The 23,501-nt window shown below is 48.0% G+C and overlaps 2 protein-coding genes across 2 annotated transcripts; both read left to right on the top strand.

Moving 5' to 3' along the window:
* Positions 1-1,927: 1,927 nt before the first annotated feature.
* Positions 1,928-4,854, top strand: LOC135398465 (uncharacterized protein K02A2.6-like). The gene is made up of 2 exons (XM_064629866.1): positions 1,928-2,477; positions 2,624-4,854. The coding sequence occupies exons 1-2, from the start codon at positions 1,928-1,930 to the stop codon at positions 4,852-4,854; spliced, it is 2,781 nt and encodes a 926-aa protein (XP_064485936.1).
* A 13,028-nt stretch (positions 4,855-17,882) lies between these two features.
* LOC135398464 (uncharacterized protein K02A2.6-like) lies at positions 17,883-21,704 on the top strand. Its single transcript, XM_064629865.1, has one exon. It carries the CDS (start codon positions 17,883-17,885, stop codon positions 21,702-21,704), a length of 3,822 nt encoding a protein of 1,273 aa, XP_064485935.1.
* Positions 21,705-23,501: the final 1,797 nt, after the last annotated feature.

Here is a 23,501-nt window from a genome sequence, read left to right as displayed (position 1 = left end):
GTGCACTTCCCGTAGTCAAAACAATCAAGATGGCGTCGTTGAGAAGAGCAGCTGACATGCTGCTCGTGACGTGTCGGCGACTTGACGGCGACGTGTCGCATATCCTGCCAGCCGGATGGAACTGCAGTTTTCATTTTGCTCAGAAGAAAGCAACGTGAGGAACGAAAATGCCGATGTACTCAGCAGACGACACCCAAAAGGGATGTCGTCTGCATACTGAAAGGCGCCATCTTGGCTGTTTTGACTACGGGAACCTCACGTTTTGCGCTATAACTTTGTGTCACGGTGCTCAATCACTTCGATATTTACCATGATGGAATGTCCTTATGAGTTTTATACGTAGGCAACACATCGTAGCACCTGCATTGAGTAATTGGCGAGCACGGCATGCCGGCGCGGGTAGACTTTTATAGGGTAACACCCTGTAGAACAACTGGCGACACAGGATGGGATCGTCAATCATCATGTAGATAGAGGCCGACCCAACAGCACGCCAAGAAGTAACATTGCGAGCCGCCTCAGGAAAAGGACTGAACGGACTACAACTGCGCAACAGATAAGTGAGACGCTTCTTCAACATGTCCACGCCCCATGCTTTGCAACGTTTAGGAAGCATGTCGGAGTTCAACCCGAAGGGGGACGATATCAAATCTATTTCGAGCGGTTCGAAAATTTTGTTGACATAAATGAGGTTCCAGGAACAAAGAAGTTGAAGCTGTTCCTGAATGTAGTGGGCGGTCACGCTTATGAGGAGCTCAAGAAAATTCTTGTTCCGGAGAGCCCCACCGACAAAACTTTCGATGAAATACGGAAGTTGCTCGAAGCCCACTTCAGTCCGGAATACTCAGTGATCGCAGGGCGTTGGAAATTCAATAGGCGGATCCAACAAGAAGGAGAGAGTGTCAAAAATTTTGTCACTGAGTTAAAGCATCTGGCACGCTACTGCGAATTCAAAGCATTCCTGAATGATGCCCTGAGGGACCGCCTTGTTGCAGGGCTACGCGATCAGGAGACACAGAGGCTGCTCTTTGCAACGGAAAGCCTAACATTTGAGGGGGCATGCAAAATCGCGCTTGAAAAAGAACTCGCTGCACGACAGACGAAGGAATTGCACACCGCAGAGCCCAGATCAGCTGAAATAAACGCGGTGCGCGGAAACGCCAAAGAGAAAAGGCATGTAACTGAAGTAAAAAAAGACAATGCGTCACAGAAAAGGAGCTTCTGTTATCGTTGCGGTAAGGGGCACGACCCCGCGAGGTGCTGGTATCGGAACACGAAATGCCGAACATGTGCGAAGACTGGGCACTTGCAGGCCATGTGTCCGGAAAAGAAAAAGAGCTCGGTACACTACGTTGAAACGTCAGATGCGGATTCTGAGGAATCGCATATCTATCATGTTGTAATGTACGCAACAGGGAAACCGCATGGCTACGAGGTTTCTTTGAACATTGAAGGAACGCCAATTTCAATGCTCGTGGACGCAGGCGCAGCAGTTACCTTAATGCACGAAAGAATCTACAATGAGCATTTCGCAGGAACCAAGTGCGAGCCAACGCACGCCTCACTAAGGACCTACACCGGTGATCCGCTAAAACTAAAAGGGGAGGCAGTTGTCAACGTGGAACATATGGGTCACAGCGCAGCACTTTCGCTCTTCGTGGTAAAAGACGACGACAAGGCTTTGCCGACGCTACTAGGCCGTGACTGGCTTGAAAAGTTACACCTCGACTGGAGAACTGTGCTGTGCTGTCTGGGGTTTTTCCTGGGTTTTCCTCAGACGCTTTCAGACATATGTCGGCACAGTTCCCTCAGAAGTCGGCCCAGGACGCACATTCCCCCAGGGCGTGAGTCGTGACGTTGCCCACATACGTGAGGCCGACAACGGCAAGCCCTATCACCACCACCACCACCACCTGTTTGCGCTGTCATGGATGACAGCAGAGTGAAGTTACTACAAGACAAGTTTCCTGAAATTTTCAGCAGCACGCCTAGGGTAATAAGAAACTTCGAGGCCAAAGTTGCCATAAAAGCAGACAGTTTGCCCATGTACTACAAGGCAAGGCCCATTCCCTTCGCGATCAAGGACGCTGTTGCAGAAGAACTGCGCAGATTGGAGAACAACGGCATCGTAAGACGAGTGATGAAGAGTGACTGGGCAACTCCTATCGTAGTGGTTCCCAAGCGTGGAGGCGGGCTCAGAATCTGCGGAGACTATAAGGTCACGGTAAATCAAGTTCTCAAGACTGACTGCTATCCGCTGCCTCTTCCAGAGGATCTCTATTCCATGCTTGCGGGAGGCAGGGTCTTTAGCGTGTTAGACTTGTCTTCAGCCTATTTGCAAGTACCGCTCTGCAACGATGCCAAACCTTTACTCACGGTCAACACTCATCTAGGACTGTTTGAGTACCAAAGACTTCCTTTTGGAATTGCGAGTGCGCCAGCTATTTTCCAGGCAATGATGGACCAGGTCCTGGAAGGTATCCCAAATGTAGGATGTTATATAGACGACATTATCGTCACAGGCAGGAACATAGAGGACTGACAACAGAGGATAATAGAGGATACAAAACGGTCACACAAGTTCTGCAACGATTAAATGACTACAACATCACTCTAAAAGCAGAAGAATGTCAGTTCTTCCGTGACTCAGTCGTTTATCTTGGCCACAGGGTTTCAGCTGAAGGAATCTATCCGATAGCAGAAAAAGTGAAGGCTATCAGGGACGCACCAGAGCCAACCAACATTACAGCCTACCTAGGACTCCTCAACTTCTACGCCAAGTTTTTGAAGAATTTGGCAACGGTGGCAGCGCCTCTTTACGAATTGCTGAAGAAAGACAAACAGTGGCACTGGACAAAAGGGTGCAAGAACGCTTTCGCAAAGACCAAAGAGATGATTCTCAGCAGCGAAGTGCTCACGTTTTATGATGTGAATAAGCCAATTGGACTAAGCTGTGGCTCATCTGCTTATGGTCTAGGGGCCGTCATCTTCCATGAAATGCCAGACGGAAGTGAACGACCAATCGCGTTCGCGTCCCGCACACTCTCAAGCAGCGAACGCAATTATGCACAGGGCGAGAAGGAGGCGCTGGCACTCATCTTCGGCTTGCGACGTTTCCACCGATACCTGTATGGACGACGTTTCAGCATCTACACCGACCATCAACCCCTTCTCGGTTTACTGGGACACGATAGACCTGTGCCATCCTTAGCTGCCGCCAGAATTCAGAGATGGGCAATGACACTGGCCGCGTATCAATATCACCTCAAGTATAGGAATGGTCGGAACATGGAAGTAGCAGATGCGTTATCGCGCCTGCCGCTATCCGTACAAGAGAGAAGGGACGAACCAGATTGTTTAGCTGTGTTCGATGCAACACCCCTGACTGCAGCGCAAGTTGCAAAGGAAACTAAGCGAGACCCGCTTCTCAGTGGGGTCGTCCAGTATGCACTAACCGGTTGGCCAAGCAGGTACCCCCAAGAAATGCAGGCATTCTTTGTGCGCAGAGATCAGCTATCAGTGGAACAGGACTGTTCGACATGGGGCTACAGGGTCATTATCCCGAGGAGCTTGCAGCCTGCCGTGCTGTCGCTATTACACGAAGCTCATCCAGGCATGACGCGGATGAAGATGTTAGCGAGGTCATATGTTTGGTGGCCTGGTCTAGACAAAGATCTAGAGAGCACAGTACGGAGCTGCAAAATCTGTCAAAGTGTTCTTCCGGCACAGACTGTTGGTCCTTTGCGGCCCTGGTCATACCCGACAAGAGTTTGGCAACGTGTACATGTGGACTATGCTCTCAAGGACGGCGTAAATTTGCTGGTGCTGGTCGACGCCTACTCGAAATGGGTTGAGGTTTTCTGTATGAATACAACGACTACTACAAGCACACTGAAGAGGTTGGACGCCCTTTTTGCATCCTATGGTTACCCTGAAGAATTGGTAACAGACAACGGGCCACAGTTCGCCTCTGAGGAATTTCAAGAGTTCCTGCGACAGCGAGGAATCAGACATACTCGAACACCTCCATACCACGCTGCTTCCAACGGAGCTGCAGAGAGACTGGTAAGGACCACCAAGACTGCGCTCTTCAAGGAGGTTCTGGAAGACAGGATAATGGGAGCGAAGCGTACAGTACAAGAGCGCATCAACAACTTTCTGATGTCCTACCGAAACACGCCAAATTCGGTAACGGCAAAGGCTCCAGCGGAGCTTTTCCTGAAGCGGTTGCCCCGCATTAGGTTGTCTCTCGTGAAGCCGAACTTCGCAAGTGACATGGCAGACCGTCAGAAAAGGAATACTGACCGTCGTAACTGCGAAAGAGGACCGGCAGACCTGTTCAGCGTCAACGACAAGGTGTTCGTGAAGACAACGAGAGGCGAAGCAGAATCATGGCAGGAAGGGATCATCGAACAAGTAGTTAGCACCGCAACATACCTCGTCAGGGTAGGATGTCACGTGAGATTCACACATGCTGATCACCTGCGGAAGCGACGGGCCATGGCACCAAGCACGTTTCGTGCTCCAAATCAGGACGTCGCAGGTGCTGCGTCTACCCGTCCGAGTAACGAACCCCAAACGTGGGAAAATGTCGACACGGCGGAATCGACGTCACGGGAGCCAGGGCAGTTTCAGCACGGCAGCTCACCAAGCCCCATCCAGCAGCCGGGATCAGCAACTAGCAGCGGAGACATGATGGACAGGGATAAGAAAACGCCTGACTCCAGCTTCGCTGAAGAAGAGGCGTCCAGCTTCTCCGGCTGTCAGTCGTCAACACCAATGCTGCGGAGAAGCACAGGTGTTCGCACGGCTCCCGACAGATACCGCCCGGACGATTATACAACAAAGAATTAAGTGAACAAACATGTAACAGACTTCGTTTTGTTTAAGGATGAAAGAGTGTTATGTATTGCCATATAACGATAAAGACGACGAGAATGTTACAGGCACGAGGCACGTGCCCAGCTTGTAGGACTGTTTTTGGTTGCTTGGGACATTAAAGGGATAGTCGCATCCGGAAGCGTGTTCCGGAACTATTATGGTCATGTTCCCTGTCGTTCATAATGTATGCCGGCAAATTTTCTCCGCACAAATCCACTTTGTTGACTCAAACGATTTTTAAATGTTCGCGTTTCCGGCGCGCATGGCAATCCCCGCAAGGCGCCGACCACAGGGGTGGCATCCAATGTATTCCTCCGTAGACGAAAGCGTGCTGGGCGAACGCAATGGATCCTGGACAGGTCCTGGTCGCACGTCACAGCAAACGTCAAGGCGCACGTGACCTTAAAGATGGCGGCGCCTGTGATCGGCGGCCAAACCTTTTGTAAACAATGTGGTTGTTTCTGGACGACGTTTTGGATGTTTTTCGATCACGGTAATTATTTTTATCCGATAATCTTGCAGTAAAACGCGCAGTTTTGCACACAAAGCCTCCTATTGTTGACTTCCAAAGATGTGATGACGACTGCGCGTTAAGACTTACCGAGCCGATGCCATGTACTTAAATTAAGGAGAAATGGGCTACCATGTTGCGGAAGAAGCACCGCATAGTTTACGCTAGCAAAATACGGTAATCTCTTTGTGTTATGACGGCGAAAATATGTCGGTAAGCGGCAAAACTACATGTAAACAAAGTCACATGACCTGAAAATGACGTTTTCTATGACGTGCGACCAGGATAAGATGGCAGTTTTGCCAAAAGCACCCGCTTGAGGGTAGTTACAACAATGGCGGGTTTGTGTCACCCCTGTGGCGCCGACACTGGATGACGTTACCCGGATAAACCAACCATCAGGAGGCGCTCCTTCCCGCCGCAGATTCTGTGTGTGTCTGAGCGTGCGGCTGCCCCTTTTTCTTGTTGTCTTGTCGCGTTTGCTTTGAAGTACTTTGAACCACAGCGTGTGGCCTAGGATTTCACGCCGTTGACGTGCGATGTCACAGCCAGGAAACCGGTGCTACGTGCTCGGGTGCAGAAAGACTTATAACGCGAATCCCGAGCTTACATTTCACCGACCTCGCAATGGCGAAACGAAACGAAAGTGGGAGGCAGCGATCGCCAGCCACTACTGTGGTGTGGCCAAAGGATTGAATGTTTCACGCGTCTGTTCCTGTCATTTCGCCGACGACGCCTATTTTGATGAAGATGTATTGCAAGTTCGGCTTGGGCTACGGCAGAAACAGAAGCGGCTGAAGATTGACGCCGTGCCTACCACCCCTACCACATTCGATCAGGAACAAGGGCAGGAACCAGTAACGGAGGTAAGTGACAATTTTGCGTGGTCACAGCTATACGCTGCGATGAAAAATATCAGTTGTTACAGTAAACATCATCGCGAACACCTGGCCTCGCCGCCGATTGTAACGTCACAGTCACACCGGCTACTAATGTACACAAATTATTACAATGATTGCAGCATTCTGACGCAATAGTACGCGTACTCTAGAGAAAAAAGATTGGTGTGTTGTTGCTGTGCTAATTGTCGCCAGTATTATGCAGGAGTAACGTAACACTCCCACATAACAGCATTATTCTAATCTTATTGCAGCTAGTGGATGTTTCTACAGTTCATAGTGTAAGCCTGATGGCAGCATTCAGGGATGTGAAAGCATCGCAATCTGTGTTTGGCTACGTCCGAGACACTTGCATCAGTATTCTACTGCAGCCTTGTTGCTAATTTCTGGCTCTATTTCAGGCGGCAGCAAGCAAGTCAACGGAATCAACTCGATTTGGTATGTTTTGTCAAGCCACGAAAATATTGCAATTCTTTTTGCACGTCCCACAAAATAATGGATATGTACGAGCTCTGAAAATTGTAGAGTTTTGTGAAAGGAATCTTGTGTGATGCGGCTGCCAGCGTTTATAACGTAATGTCGACAGGAAAATAACTGTGCCAGTGAAATAGGGACCGCAAAGGGGAATATTTATTTGCATAGTCATTTTTATATTTGTTATTGTACCTGCTAGGCCCTCAACATATTCTTTTGAGTGTTAACACTCAAGGCCATATTTCAGATGTGGAGGTCATGGCTGAAGCAAGTGCTGGGGACCCACTTCCCACTTCACGACGCATCTCACAAGGGGGTTGTCATCCCCTGATTCCAGGAAAAGGAAAACAATGGACACAGATTTGCAAAGCGTATTAGTACACCAGATATGGATCTGCCAACATGAAGCCTCCTAACATCCCTGTGGCAGCGTACCTGTAGCCGCCCAGACTTCACACCACATTAACCACAGCACAACATAATGAAATAGCTTAGGTTTATTTGCCTCCCATACATAATGGGAGGCAAATAAACCTATGCTATTTCATTATTCCCACTCCGTCATACTCCACTGTACAATAAATCGATACAATTATAGGGTCATTCTTTATTCCCGTCACTACACCGCATTGAAAATCTGCACAGAATTCAAAATATTCCCACCTCGGCACTAACTTAGTGCAGTACAGTCTGGATTTGATGCCAGAGCTAATACTGCCACATGTAGTAGTTTTTGCTGTACAGATGGGTAGACAGTCTGTTGACTGCAACTGGAGATACAGAGTGACAAGACAAAACATCCCTCACACTGCAATGACGAAAAGACGAAAATTGCTGCAAGACGAAAATTTTGCTGACATAGGCACACTTGGTGTAAATGAGCCCTTGGTCATCCCCCTTGCCTCCCATCAGAGGTTTAGGAGGATACTATTGGTGTCTGGTGTACGGATAAACCTATCTGTACACCACACACCTATAGTATCCTCCAAAACCTCTGATGGGAGGCAAGGGGGATGACCAAGGGCTCATTTACACAAAGTGTGCCTATGTCAGCAAAATTTTTGTCTTGCCACTACATGTCTCCAGTTCCAGCCATCAGTATGCACCAGCTTGTCTCTCTTGTCAAGGCACCCTTGCTTCGATGGTCCTAACGCTGATAGCCTTGATAGGACGTAAATGGGAACTCCCTCCTGATGGCTCGGACAACGCATCCAGGAACCTGTCGTCTGTTCCTTGGACCAAGGTATCCCCAGACCCATCTCGTGAATGACGAGTATGCCGTGAACCTCAGGCAGCTGGAAAAGACAAATCCACATGACAATTCTTTTTGTTTAGCATTATATCTTGTGGGCATTTGCATACCTGCCAAATCCCCCACAGTGTTGGGAAGACAATGGCCAGAACAGAAGAGCAGACACTATCCCAACCTTGGAGTTCAAAGCCTGTGTGCATTCCTTTCTTAGTTCCGGGGTCTCCCGCATTTTGAATGTGGAAGGTTGGCAGGTGTGCAACATAGTACAGCAGAAAAATGGTCCGCCTCTTTCAGGATGAACCCGATTCCAACAGCTAACTCCCTCCCAAACCAGCTTCCCTCCAATTCCGGCAAAATCAAATTTCTCCCAAAATATATTACTCTTACATTCTTCAGTAACATGCTCCCCCCCCCCCTTTATTGGCACCTCAAATGCTTCTGTTTTCAGACTTGTAAGACTATCCTTCAGAATTCCCACTGGATATCTGTCAATCAGGGTTTTGTGTTGCCAATCAGGCCATGGCTAGCTGGCATAATTGAGAGCATGTCGAGACTAGCTGAGGCGACTATGTTGCTTCACTTTTCCTAATGGAATTGTTGGACCAGGATTCTGGGTCGTTCCACGGCTGTCGGCCACGCTTATGATTTATGGGGGACAAACTTGTGTAGGCCAAAAAGCTGCTGAGAATAGCCGCCCTTTTGTATACAACCCCTGTCCACTTTAGGTTCGACAATTTGCGTAACCAACAACACCCGACTAGCACCCGAGTTTACCCTTCCGAATCTTGATGGGAGGTCATTTAAACCGAAAAAAATCATTACGGTCGTAATCACAGCAAACGGAGGAGCACTGCAGCAGGCTTACCTGTGGTCCTGGGGATTGAGTCGCCTAAAATGTTGATCGTAGCGGCAGAATTGAGGCGCGTACACCACTAGAAGCTCCCTACGGAGGCAGATGTCCCTGAGTAATGGGTGTTGTGTTATGCACTGCACGGCGGCACTGTTGCACATTTGTACCACCCTGGCAACAGAATGGCAACACAGGCGCTCGTCGGGCTCCTGTGGGTCGCAGACTCCACACAGACACCTGCCGACAACAGTTTCAACATTCTAAACTATTTCGCACATCCGACGGCAACCATGCAAAGAGATACATCACCTGAAAATGTCATCCCGTGGGTTAGCCGCAGCCACATCGCGTGCATGGTTCTCGGGTTCCAGAGGCATTGGGTCCGTAGACTATGGGTCATCATCCAGCATTAAAGGGGCCGTAAACAGGCCACCAAACATTTCTGAAATAATGATACCCCATGAAAGAACGCAGCTCATAATACCCAAATATACATTTCGTTCGGCTCGTGCCAGCTCATTAACCCGTATAACTGCTTTCAAAGATGAGTAACCAGCGAGCCTCTCTCCACAACGCATACGTCCTCCTCCTCCTGGCTACGTCACATGGCTACGTAGCGTTTTGCCGTCCAATCGGGCGGCCCAGCTGCACACATGACGTTTCAAATTACCAGCCAATAAACATACTTCGTTATCAGCTGTGAGTCGGAGCGCTCAGTTTGTTTGTGTGAAACGACGTTTTGCGCTCCGTGGTTCCGAAATTCAACCTCATGACATCTTCAGCATCTCCGGCTGGCGCAAACCTCAACAGCTGGGCTGCTATCACATGACGCGATTCGAACCCGGGTTCCTCCCAGTCACGACGTGACATGGCCAGCACGCTATCCACTGTACCACGCGAGCTGGTGACGCGATGCCGCGTGGATCAAATCAAAGGCAGCCCAGTTGTCGGAACCATTCGAAGATGACGAAGATGTTCCATCGCGCACCTACCTAAGATTCCGGAACTCTAGTCCCGGATATTCATTCGCGCAGCTGGTGTGCTGCGTGCTACTGCCCAGAAAACGTAGTGCGCGTATGATACCTAACTTAAACGCATTTCTTTCTCAGTTTGAGGCTGTAACTGTGTAGATTTTGAATAGAAGAGGATTCACGTTCATCTAGTCCAATTCCGCATTTGAAATAAAATCATACGTGGAACACTCAATCGCAATTGGTGGGGAAAGCGCTACGTCAAAATGACGTAAAGTTAGAGCGCGGGGCGGAGCTAAAATGCGAAAGAGTGCAGTGAATATTTCATCCGTATGCAAGCGCCTTTTGTTTTTGAGCGTTAGTAATTGCAAGGAGTTTTCACTGACTAAGTTCTAATAATATAACACAAAGAAATGTGCACCTTTTGTACCTGTTTACGGCCCCTTTAACTCGTCGCCGCTACTGCTTACATGTTCGTCAGAATCTCCCCCAGACAGATAAACATCACTCTCGTTTTCAGACTCCATGTTTGCTACATTCGCCATCGCTTCGCGATCGCCAAACAGGCGCACGGCTCGCATTTACCCAGGGCGCGCGCTGATTGGCCTTATCCGGGTGACGTTTGCTCCCACTTTTAGAGAGCGAGGGCGCAAGGATTCCGGTTTCCTTTTCATCGGATTGCGCGAAAAGTACGCCGCGGATCGAAATGGTATTTTCGGGACCATTTCAGTGGTCGGCAAGGAATTAGAATTCGCATTAGTTTCGAAATTGACCTCGGAGAATGCGACTGTCCCTTTAAAGGCTTGCTGTTCGGACTTGCTTAGTATCGGCGTGTCTTCGGTGGCTAATATAGAACAACGCCAGGAATCGAGCCTGGGTCTTCTGATTTCCGGTCAGATATGCTACCACTACACCACACCAGCACGCCGTTTCCCATGAGCCGGGCGTATGAGGCTTACATGTTTGTGTCGTCCCTAAGTGTGGTCTGCCTCGGCCAAATCTCATTGTTTACGTCGTTTACGGATCGCCCTGGCCGTGTATGAATGAGAGAGTGAGTGAGAAAGATGTAAGAGAGAATGGGAATAGCGTGGCTGGTTGTCCGCCCCCCCCCCCCCCCCCCCCGTACTTGAGGCACTCAATGGCTGATGGGAAACGGCGTGCTGGTGCGGCGTAGTGGTAGCATATCTGACCGGAAATCAGAAGACCCAGGTTCGATTCCTGGCGTCAGCGAGTCCCTTGAGTTGTTGCATTTGAGTGATACTACTCCCTTCTAATCCGCGGCATGGCGCTACCATGCAGGGGGAAGACAGGACCATCTCCCACGGCTCTAGGTACCTCTGCATTTTGCCCTTAATCTCGATAACGGGCGAGCGGACTTCAATGAGTATGATATCACAATGCTCTGGAAAGAATTCTGCATCTGAGTTTCAATACGGATTTTTCATTTTTCTTCTTAGTTTTTAACAAGAGCGCTTCAAAGTTACATTCAATTTTTCACGTGCTTTCGCAACGCCTAGAAAAATGTCAAGAGCGAAAATGAAAAATCGGTAATGAAGCTCAAGTACAGCATTGGACAAGCTATTGTATAAAACAAACCGGGTCAAAATCCGTCGAATATTAACCGAGATTAAGGACGAAATGTGTACCATAGAAAATACATGGGGCCTTTGGAGCGATTGTATCTCATTACGGCCGATGTCTCAACACGGCCGAAAGTCTCAATACGGCCGATAATCCTTTAATCCCCAAGTGCCTCATTACAGCCAACGTCTCAATACGGTCAAAGGTAGTCTCATTACGGCCGAAGATGCCTCATAACGGCCAAAAGTCAAAATGTGTATTGTAACGTGCATTGACATGCAAAGTTGCAGCGAGGTATGGATATACATTCAAGAGGGTATAAGCCATGCAGTGTGCCCTTAGGGCCCTTATCATATACAGGGTGTTCAAAATTAAGCTTTCAAGAGCGCTACGCAAACACAGTGATGACAGGAAACCGAATGATAACTTTACACTACTTGTGTAAGAAATAGGTGCTGCTAATTATGTAGCACCTGTTTCTGACTTAAGGAACAGAAAAATAGCAGCCAGTTTTCTTTCGTTCGCCTATTTATAAAGTGCAAGTGAAAGCTTAATTTTGAACACCCTGTATATAAACATATTGTGAGACAATCAGTATGTTATCATACCACAGAACAATGCAGCATATTGTGTAATGTGTACACCCCAAAAGTAGTGTTGATGTTGTTGTGAAGCAGCACGCTACTAGGTGGAGTTAGCTACTTGTGGAGAGCTAGATGAACATCGGTTTTGTTGTGACGTTTTCTGGAGACATCCTACAGTCGTTGGCCAAGAAGGAACACCTATCTCAGTCGACGTCAGTTTATTTCCATTCGCTTTACAATGGTACAATTCTTGCTTCTGGAATGAGTAGACCTGCAATAAGCGAAGGGCAACCGTGAATAGGCTAGAATATTTAAAAAACAGTCATTTGACTCTACATGGCTGGTTTAATGTGCACAAGCTGCATACATGTTGATATGTGTCCGTTATTTCATACAAGGCTAACATAAACCTTCATCTAGACAAAAAGATGACAAGCCTTAGTGACTTCCAGGTAAACACAATGCATAACCATGAGATGAATGACCTTTCCCCCTCTCTCTATCTTTAATAAACATATCCCCCCCCCATGAGATGAATCTAGTTGCATTAGTTCATTCACTTAATGGAATAACATGTGAATATGAAACAGTGATACATTACAATTCATGAAGTGATGCATGCATGACTTTCCTTTTCTCGTTTCTTCTTATAAAAGTAGTGCACGCATTAACTCTCGTGCACTACTACACAATTTTTCACTTCACAACAGAACCGTGTGATACAATTGGGTTGTATGTCTAGTTTAGGTCCGCCACTCGATTTCAACTTTGAAATCTACGTACCTGTATGTAATTATGCAAGGTGCATCGTAATCTCTAATTAATATGCGGCGCTCGGTTCCACAAATTCCTCCAGAGATCAGTTTCCCCGGGAAAGTTTCGGCAGCGGCGATCATGTCATCTCCATACGCCCATTGTTTACCTATGACAGCTTACGCGCACCTCGCACTCTTCCCAGCATGCCTTTCGCCTGTTCCCTCTCGCTCGTTGCCAAGAATGCACAATGAAAGTACTAGATCTCGACGGGTATCATTTGTGGTACTCCTACGCATAAGCCACAGAGCTTGGCTTTCCTCACTACACGAAGTGTAGTGAGGTTAGGTCAGGTTAGGTCAATACATATTACACGCGGGGGGGGGGGGTTGCTTCCCCCGCAGTTGTTCGAGACTGTGCTGGCAGAAGACGGTGCCAATTTTGGCGCGGAACAATTGCGTGTGGGGGAGGCCGACTGTCGTCCGCTAGCGGAGTCGCTGTGCGTCTTAGCAACGAACAGGCGAAAGGCATGCTGGGAAGAGTGCGAGGTGTGCGTAAGCTGTCATAGGTAAACAATGGGCGCATGGAGATGACATGGTCGCCGCTGCTGAAACTTTCCGTGAATCACGGGTCTCTAGAGGAATTTGTGGAACCGAGCGCCGCATATTAATTACAGATTACGATACACCTTACATAATTGCATCCAGGTATGTAGATTTCAAGGTTCAAATCGAGTGGCGGACCTAAACAAGAAATGCACCACCATTGGTAATCTTAACAGCTCACCTCTTCAGCCAAGACTCCCTGGGCAGCAACATCCTGTTAGCCATGTTGTTGTTGTTGTTTTCGGAATCCTTCGCGTACCCACATAACATGACTGGAATGGAAAATAGCTAGGGTGTAGTTCCGTAGACGGGCTTATGGCTTTTTCTAATTAGCCGGAGTGTTCAGAAGAGAAATAATGCACTGAAGTGAGAGAAGACCATATAGCGAATATAAAAAAAAAACAAGAATTACAAGAATTTGTGGTCTAGAAGTTATTTTATGTGCATCTGAACAACCCCATCTGATGCACTTGTAGCGCTGGAGGAACACGGGAGTGCTAAACCTAACGGATTCGAAACTTCTCATCTTACGAAAGGTAGGGGGCCAAGTCACCTCACTTTAGTGAGGTTAGGTTAAGTTAGGTTCTACAGATTGGGGGGAGTCTGGGGGGGGGGGGGCGCTTCTTACAAACGACAAAACGAAACATGTGGGAATGTATATTTTTTATTAATCATATAGTATAACGAGAAAATGTATCGTTTTCAGGTTGCTGCCACTACTCCATGTGCCCGCAATTGTCCTGCGTGTATGATTACACTAACGACGTCGCCCACCACGGCGGAAGTGTTTTGCGCACACGCGTTTCAGCATGAAGCCTGCAGGTAACTTCCTTCGGTAGCCTTCCGATATACTGATTCTGAATTTACATATTCTAGCTTAGAGGAATTCCCAATGCCCAGAGTGACACACACTTATAACATTGTGACATCAGTGCAGTGGCATAAGCTCTAATGTAGTGCCCCACAAAAATGAACGAGGGGCAGGGGTTTATCCAGAATCCCAAGCACGAGAGGGGTGTTGGAAAAAATTGTGGGGGGAGGTCATCATTATAGTTACGTCATTACAGCTTAGCATATCATTACAGACGTGTCTGAAGCTGAAATCGCAAGGGCACCCCCTGTAGGGGGTGCACAGGAAAAAATAGTTAGGGGGTGTAGGGGGGTCTGGATAAAGCACTGACGAGGGGGACTCCTCCACCCCATGTAAAGCCTCATAAAACACCTCCTGAAATATTTTCCTGGCTATGCAGCTGCATCATCATGACGTAATTGTCATTGTTGTCATTAATTCTTGAATATGTTTGAATATATGACAAAAAAAGTCTGCTTGACAGCATATGTCTTTTGGTCATCATCAAATTGGTGCCTTATGTATTTTTTTTTTAATTTCAGGTGGACGTAAATTGTAGAAGGCAGCTAGTGGGGGAGAAGATCATGGTCATAGGTCATGTGGCTCCTGGAGCTCCCAGTGGGCTCCCTTGTGGAGTAACTTTTCAGAACACACACACAGTTTGCTCACAGAACCAACGAGTAGGATGGTGCTTGAATACTGAGAGAAAATGGCGTAACACATACAAATATCGTGTGACACATATGACAATAAAAACATTTTTCACGAGGGATGCATGAAACACTGTCGCGACATTGTGTGCATGAACCGTTGTGTGTGGCACAAGCCGTGGGGGCACACCGCCTCGGACACACTTTGGGAAGCATAAAACACAGCGATTGCTAATATGGTGGATGCTTCTTTTTTCTTTTTGGCCGTGATGAAACATCTTAGGCCGAAATGAGACTACCCTCGGCCGTATTGAGATTTGGCCGTATTAAGACACTTGGGGATTAAAGGATTTTCGGCCGTAATGAGATGTTACCTTTGGAGCTGGTATCCCCTCTTAAAGTCATTTGGGTGACCTCCGGGATACAAAGACAAGTGCAGGGCATGAAAAAATGCATAGTTCAACTTTGAAGGCAGTAGCCAACATTAATAAGTTTTACCTCTGTGCAGTGATTGCCCATTCAAGGCAACAACAAACTCATAGGTTTACCACATCCTCTAAACTTCCTCAGTCTGTTAAAGCTCGTTTCTGTGCACATCATCATCTTCAAGGTGCATGTCCTGTGCCATGCAAACAGAGGAGTGGTTACATGAACTATCACTCATCAAGCATTTGTGAGGAGATTGTTGAAAGAATCAGTCAGGCAGGTGTGTTTCAGATGATTATTTTCCTCTTTTTTAGCTTTGAGATTTTTATTGTTATTCCATGACAGTGTACATTAATTACTGATAAAAGGACTGAGAGGGCAAGCCCTGTTGAACAGTCCAAGACACAGTCAATGCAAACGTCTACACAGTTTGAGGGGAACAGAAATACCAAGAACACATGCCAAGCATATAGAAAATATATTGCATAGTAGAGACATGCAAATAATGAAAAAGTAATTGCATGCCTATGTATAAGTCCTGTTTGTTCGCGTTTTTGAAGGATGCACGGTTATTGTTGGAACAAATGCGTAGAGCTGTGTTTCTCAAGCTGCGGTCATGACCCCCCCCCCCCCCCAAATGAGCCTTGACTGGTTAGGAGCCTTCTCCTGGGGGTCATGGAGGGTCTGGGTAGACATGTGATATGCCTTGCTTGCATAGCTTGATATGGCTTGAGTCACACAGACCAACGTACTGATTTGCTCGTATCAAGAAAGCAAATACCTCCTGAAAATCAATCCTTGTAAAAAAACAGCAATAAGCATTTTGGTAGCTCTCTCTGTGGTTTAAATACATTACAATATAAATGTATCCGCGTCATTGAAAAAAAAGTAAATTTTCGGAGGGTGGGGTTAAGGTAAATGTGGGGGGTCATGGTGGTTTGGTGCTACTCAAAGGGGTCACATACTGGAAAAGTTCAAGAAACACTATCATAGAGGGATGTCGTTCCAAATTTAACTACCCCAGGACGAAAGCAAGAATGGACCGAAGTTATTGTGGTAAGGAAACCAGAATTGTGCTCATGCCTGAGAGAAGGGTGTGGTATAATTCTGCATGGTTAACTGAAGTTGACTAGAAGATGTGTAAAATAGATGGTACATATCCTGAGCTACTTTATACTTCACAAGCTGAGCGTACATTGAGTATGCGGTAAAGGGGAAAAGCAAATGAGACAGACTCATCGGGATCTAAAAAAAGAATCTGCAGTGCCCGCTTCTGGGTCAGGAGAAGGAGTTGAAGGTATATGTGAGGCCATAAGTGATATGCGAGTGGATAAGGGTGTCGGGCACACAGTGATCCAGATCCCCCCCCACACCCCCCAAATGTTCAGTGACACCCCCCTAACTTTTTCACCAGTGCACTCCCTACCGGGGGTGCCCTTGCGATTTCAGCGTTAGACACATGTCAGTAATGATATGTTAAGCTGTAACGACGTAACTACAATAATGACCCATCCCCCCCTTTTTTTTCTCTCTCTCAACACCCGTCCGTGCTTGTGATTCTGGATAAACGACAGCACACAGAACGTTAACAGCATCTGAGCCGTTAGCAAGTGTGAAGACACCAGGCGTAGTTCTCCTTTTAACAAAGTGTATGATGTTGCCACCCGATATTTTCATGGAGCACGATGCCCAGAAACCATACGGATCATAACCGAGTGAGTTCACGTGGCCCCAGCTTAAGAACATTGTTAGCGAGGTTAAGGGCTTTTTGGGATATCGTGAAAACGGGGTTATTGTTAAGACCGGTTCATAGATACAAGCCTGGTATTACTCTCCTCTCAGTTGGAGATGGCACAAGACATGAGCCATGTTAATAAACTGTTTCTGATGTTTTGCACTTTGGAAAATGGTATGCTCACTGAAAGATTAATTGTTTCATATCCAACCAGAGGCATAAACTCAATACATGTTCAAAGCATTGATGGACTGTCATGTGTTGTTACATGACAATGCTGCATTCATGAGTAAATGATGCAGGTGTGAAGGTCTTTAAACATGAATTCAACAGGCTCTTGGAATCTGGTTCCAAAGCTGCGTCTGAAAACTGCCCTGCTCCTATTGCTTTCTTCACACCGTCTGTGCATCAATATTTGTACAGCTTTCACTTTTCAATCTTTTTACTCCTGTGCCTTTAGTAAAATGACTCTTGGCTGCCTTCTGCATTTCTTCTCTCCATGCCTGAAAATATGAAATCAGCAAAAATAATGCAATGTCCTCAGTTTTAACGCAACTGGCATGCGTGTTTTGTAATTTCGTTGCCTCAGTTAAAAATTCAGCATGAGAGCTCTGAGTAAAAACACACGTACAAAATAATAGGTGTAATGGTGTTAACGACGACGAGCGCTCTGTATAGGCTCGCGAGATGGCAAAGAGAAAGACGACGAATAAAGAGTTGCACCACGTGTGACATGGTGGCAGCGGTGTTACGTCAACGACGTGGCCAGCGTTCGAAGCGAAAGGATTAGCCCTAGCTGGCAGAAGTTCGCAATGGAAACGACTACTACGCCGATGACTTCAACGTTGGTAGCAGCAACGATGACAAGTATCCTGCCTCCGCCCAAGCCACTCGATGTTACCGGCGATCTTTGGAAAGCTTGGAAGTTGTGGAAAGGCGAGTTTAGACTCTTCTCTACAGCGACAAATCTAAAGGCGCAGCCAAAGGAAGTTCAGGCCGCGACCTTCTTGGTTATACTGGGTGAAGAAGGCAGGAAGATATGCAATACGCTACAGTTTGAAACGGAAGCGGACCGTGACGATGTCGACAAGCTTATCCAGAAACTGGAAGAGCACTGCAAACCGACGCTCAATTTAACGTACCACGAATTTCTGTTCGGATCGCGAAACCAGAAAGAAGGGGAGCGATTTGACGAGTGGCTGACAGAGCTTCGGATACTCGCTGCTAGCTGCGAGTTCGGGACCTTGGAAAATCGCATGCTGCGTAGCCGCATAATCCTTGGAGTTCGCGACAAGAAACTTCAGCAAAGGCTGATCTCGGAAAATCCGTCATGTGAGAAGGTTATAGAAACATGTCGGATGAGAGAGCTCAGCAAGCAGCAGTTTGACGATATCCAGAAGGAAAAAGATGAAGTGAAGGAAGTTCACGCGGTCACGAAGCGAACGAGAACTTGTTCGAAGTGTGGATATACGCACGATAAAGATGCATGTCCGGCGCAAGGCAAGGAATGCAAGAGCTGCGGTAAACTTAACCACTTCGCCAGTGTGTGCAGAAGCAAAGGACAACGAAAGAAATATAGAAGGAAGCCGAAGGCAAAACAGGTCCTTGAAGTGGAACGTGAAGAAGACACTTACTTCTTGCAAATGCTGTCCGTAAATAACGTCGCATCGAGCGATCTCTGGTCTGCTGAGGTTACGATCGAGAACGTGAAACTAAACTGCAGAGTAGACACTGGTGCCAATTGTTCCGTAATCTCAGCCGGACAGTTGAGAAAAGTCACTAACAAGAAGACTACAAAATGCAACGTTACGTTGAACACCTTCTTTGGCTTCAAGCAAAAGGCCGCAGGCAGGATTCCTCTGCAAGCATCATGTAACGGCCAAAGCACAAAGGTGCTGTTCTTCGTCGTACCACAAGAGGTACCGCTTACCCTGAGTGGGAAAGCGTCGGAAGAACTAGGTTTGATCCAGCGCACAGTGCATTCGGCAGTTGCTACAAAAACAAGCGACGAACATCACTTGTACGGACCAGCACAACCTTATCGGGACGTCTTTGAAGGCCTTGGAAAGCTAAAAGGGGTACAGTACCACATGAAGTTAACACCCCATGCAAAAGGAGTTGTAAAACCAGCAAGGCGGATTGCCGTTGCACTGAAAGACAAAGTCAAGCGCGAACTCGACCACATGGAAGCCGACGGAGTAATCGCCAAGGTGACGGAACCTACCGAGTGGGCGAGCAACATGGTGGTCGTGGTCAAGAAAGATAAGGTCAGGATCTGTCTTGATCCCGCAGATCTCAACAAGGCGCTCCTTCGGGAACACTACCCCATGGCGACACTCGAAGATATCGCGCCGCGTCTGGGAAAGGCAAAGTACTTTTCGACACTTGACGCATCGTCTGGCTTTTGGCAAATTCAGCTCGACAAGGACTCCTCATACATCTGTACTATGAGCACACCGTTTGGGCGATACCGTTTCCTAAGGATGCCGTTTGGGATTTCAACAGCTCCTGAAGTCTTCCAGCGAGCTATGCACAGTGTCCTACAGGATCTCGACGGTGTCGATGTCGTAATGGACGACATCCTTGTCTGGGGAGGGACCAAGGCTGAGCATGATCAACGCCTTATGAGGCTGCTGGAGCGATGCAGGGATGTAAACCTCAAACTAAACATCAGGAAATGTTGTTTCCTTCAACAGCAAGTACGGTACTTGGGACAAATGATCACGTCAGAAGGACTTGCTGTGGATCCAAGGCGAGTCGAGGATATTCTCGCCGTTACTGAGCCAACAAATGTCAAGGAACTTCGTACCTTTCTGGGCATGATCAACTTCGTGTCAAGATTCATCCCCAATGCATCACAAGTGTCGGCACCGCTACGTGAACTGCTCAAAACAGATACAATTTGGGAATGGTCAACCAGACACAAAGACAGCTTCAAAGAGCTACGCGAAGCGTTGACGAAGGCACCGGTTTTAGCGTACTTTCAAGCACACAAGCCTGTGACGCTCTCAGTCGACGCTAGCCAGGATGGAGTTGGAGCTGTCTTAACACAAGAAGGGCATCCCGTTGCGTATTCCTCCCGTTCCCTTACGGAGACTCAACAAAGATTAGCACAAATTGAAAAGGAGATGGTCGCCATTGTACACGGCTGCGAGAAGTTCCACGAGTACATCTTCGGACAACCCAGCGTAAAGGTCGAGTCCGACCACAAGCCGTTGGAAGCCATTTTCAAGAAGCCTCTCCACGGATGTCCACTTCGTCTACAAAGAATGAGGCTCGCACTTCAAAAATACCCGATTAACGTTGTATACAAACCTGGAAAGGAAATGTTCATTGCAGATGCTTTATCACGCTTTCCGAAGCAGGAATGCCTGAGAGAAGAAGAGCACTTCTATGTAAACGTACTTCAATACCTCGATGTTTCCGACGAAAAAATAGCGGAAATATCGCGAGCGACACAACGTGATAGCCAGCTGCAGAAGATCCGAAAATACGTCGAAACAGCATGGCCTAACAATAAAAACGAAGTTGACAACGAGGTGCGTCAGTACTGGACCTACAAGGAAGAAATTCACGCGCAGGATGGTCTGCTGTTTCGTTCCAACAGACTAATCATCCCAAAGGGAATGCGGCAAATCACACTAAAGCTGTTGCATGCTTCACACTGTGGAGAAGAAAAGATGAAGGAGAGAGCGCGGGACGTCATGTTCTGGCCCGGGATCACGTCTGAGATTGAACAACTAGCAAGAAACTGCGCTCTATGTGAGAAGCATCGACCACGAAACGAGAGACTTCCTATGATAAGCCATGAACTCCCTAAGTTGCCATGGCAGGTTATCGGCGCTGACCTTTTCAGCCAGGGTGGAAGAGAGTTCTTGATCCTTGTGGACTACTACTCTTTCTACTACGAAGTCAAACCACTAAAGCGATCTACAGCGAAAGAGGTGGTAGCCATATGCACAGACGTGTTCACCACGCATGGAATTCCAGTAAGGTTTCTGAGCGATAATGGCCCACCTTTCGGCAGCCATGAGTTCCGAGAAGGCATGAGGTTCCTCGGAGTCACGCACATTACTTCTAGCCCTCATTACCCGAGGTCTAACGGCATGGCTGAACGAGCAGTGAGGGAAGCGAAGAAACTACTAAGCAAGTACGACTATGAGAGCACAGAATTCAAGACTGCTCTGCTCGAGTGGAGAAATACTCCGCGGGACAAGGTGTTAAAATCACCAGTACAACGCTTGATGGGAAGGAGCACCCGGACACTTCTTCCGGTACATTCAGCATGTCTGCAACCAAGCCTGGTACAGCCAAAGGATGTGGTATCACGGCTTCAGCATCTCCGCCAACGTCAGCAGGTCTACTACAACAGAGGAACTAGACAGCTGCCTCAACTGCTGCCGGATAGTCCAGTGACAGCCTACAACAGCAAAGTCAAGACTTGGGCACCAGCAACAGTTGTGGGGTCCGCCGGGGCACCAAGGTCCTACATCATAAGGACGAGCGACGGTGCTGAGCTTCGTCGTACTCGGGAGCATCTTAGATCATCGCAATATCAGCAGCAGCAACCTGCTTCCACTCCCGAGAACGAACCACGGTCGGGTCCAGCCACGGAGTCAGTACCAGTTCGTCGAAGCACCAGACAACGTCGAAGCCCTCGGAGATACCCCCTAGAAGAGTAATCTGTGGCTCCGTATCATGCAAGGACATTTCAAGAAGAGTCAAGGAAGAGTTTGGGTTTTGAGTTTTGGGACAAAATATCTTTTGTGTAATGTTGACTGGGTTCTTTTAGACTGACTTGAGAAAGGGGAGATGTAATGGTGTTAACGACGACGAGCGCTCTGTATAGGCTCGCGAGATGGCAAAGAGAAAGACGACGAATAAAGAGTTGCACCACGTGTGACAATAGGAATTAAGCGCAACTAAAAATTACTGATAATTGTCGGAACCAGTATATTTCTTATACCGGCTTCGGTGTTGAGATGGAACAGGTGATCCAATTACATAGTCCGAACACGCCACACGAAGTCGGCAGAATGGGTGTACATTAAACGTCAGACTGACGGCTTATGCTACTGCATCATTTGTTGCAACACCTGCAAAATAAGTGCGTTGAACGCGAATGGTGCATGTGTATTAGTGAAACAGAGCATGAGACGTACTTACCTGTACTCGCGCGTCTTAATTCGCTTGGTTGTGTAGATTTACCTGGTGCTGCTGAGAAAAATTGGACTTGCATTTGTTGCAATCTGCAGTAACAGAGCGGCCCATGGAGCAATTTTGTTCAAACGCCCTCATCTTTGAACCGAACATGCTACTCGCAGGTGTTACTGAAACGTCCCCTCACTTCTTCTTCTTCAATAAGGGTTAGGGAATGTTAGCCATCCTGGGGGAGGCTTGCTATCTCCCCCCAAAAAATAATAAATAAAAAATAGTAAAAGGAAAAGGAAAAGCGCAGAAAAAAAAAAGAAAAAACACAGGGGGATCCAGGAAAAACACCGCGAAGGCTCCACGGGCACTTCACGGGATACATCCAGCGTGACGGCTAGGGCGCATTGCCGATGGCCAGCCACGCGTTTCTGTTTGGTAGTCGCTTCCCGGCGGGCCGCGGGTGGTTCTCGTCGGTCCGCTGCGCTTGGGCGTGGCTAGGAAGTGGCTCACCGAATGCCGGGCCTGTTGGTTTTTCAGACTGGGTGGAGACCTCCGGCTCTTCGGCAACTGGGGGACTCTGGGTAGCCTCCCTTTTCCGCTGGGGTCGCTTGGTACGCTGCGGGCGTTCAGTTCCAGCCGGCGCTTGGCGGCTGTGCTGCTTGGCGTTCGCTGGTTTCTCCGGGCGCTTGCCGAAGAGGTGATTCTTTCGTCGTTGAAGGACGGTCTTCCTTGTTGGGCAGCCCCCATAGGTAGCGGCGTGCCGACCGCCGCAGTTGGCGCACTTTGTTTGCGAAGGGTTAGGGCAGGTCTTGTGCGAGTGGTGTGCACTGCACCGCTTGTAGCGCACTTCACTTTTGCAGTGGCGGGCGATATGCCCATACCTTTGGCAGTTGAAACACTGGGTGAGGGGGACGTGGTCGTAGACCTTGAAACTGTTGAACCCCAGTGTTATGCTGTCAGGCATGGGCATATCCTGTCGAAATGTGAGCAAGACGACGCTGGTGGGGATCTTGTTCTCTTGTTCACGGCTCCGTCGCGTCCAGGTCGGTGGCGGAACAGTCGTTGGGCTTGTACGACGCCGTCAGGGCGTAGAAACTCTGTCAACTGATCATCGCTGTACGGGTCAGTCATGCCACTGATGCGGCCGATGTTTCGCTTGTATGATACAGGAACATGGCATGAGACTTGTATTCCAGCGATGGTATCAAGGCAGCAGATGGCTTTGGCAGCTGTAGGGTCCGCGACGCTCAGTACCATGGTACCGTCGGCGTGGATGTCTTGGCGCAGTACACTCGCATCAGTCACCGCACGCACGTCTTCCGCGATGC

This window comes from Ornithodoros turicata, chromosome 6 (assembly GCF_037126465.1).
Source record: "Ornithodoros turicata isolate Travis chromosome 6, ASM3712646v1, whole genome shotgun sequence".
Lineage (NCBI taxonomy): Eukaryota > Metazoa > Arthropoda > Arachnida > Ixodida > Argasidae > Ornithodoros > Ornithodoros turicata.
Note: the sequence above shows the minus strand (reverse complement) of the source record. Positions and strands in the feature narration are given on the sequence as shown.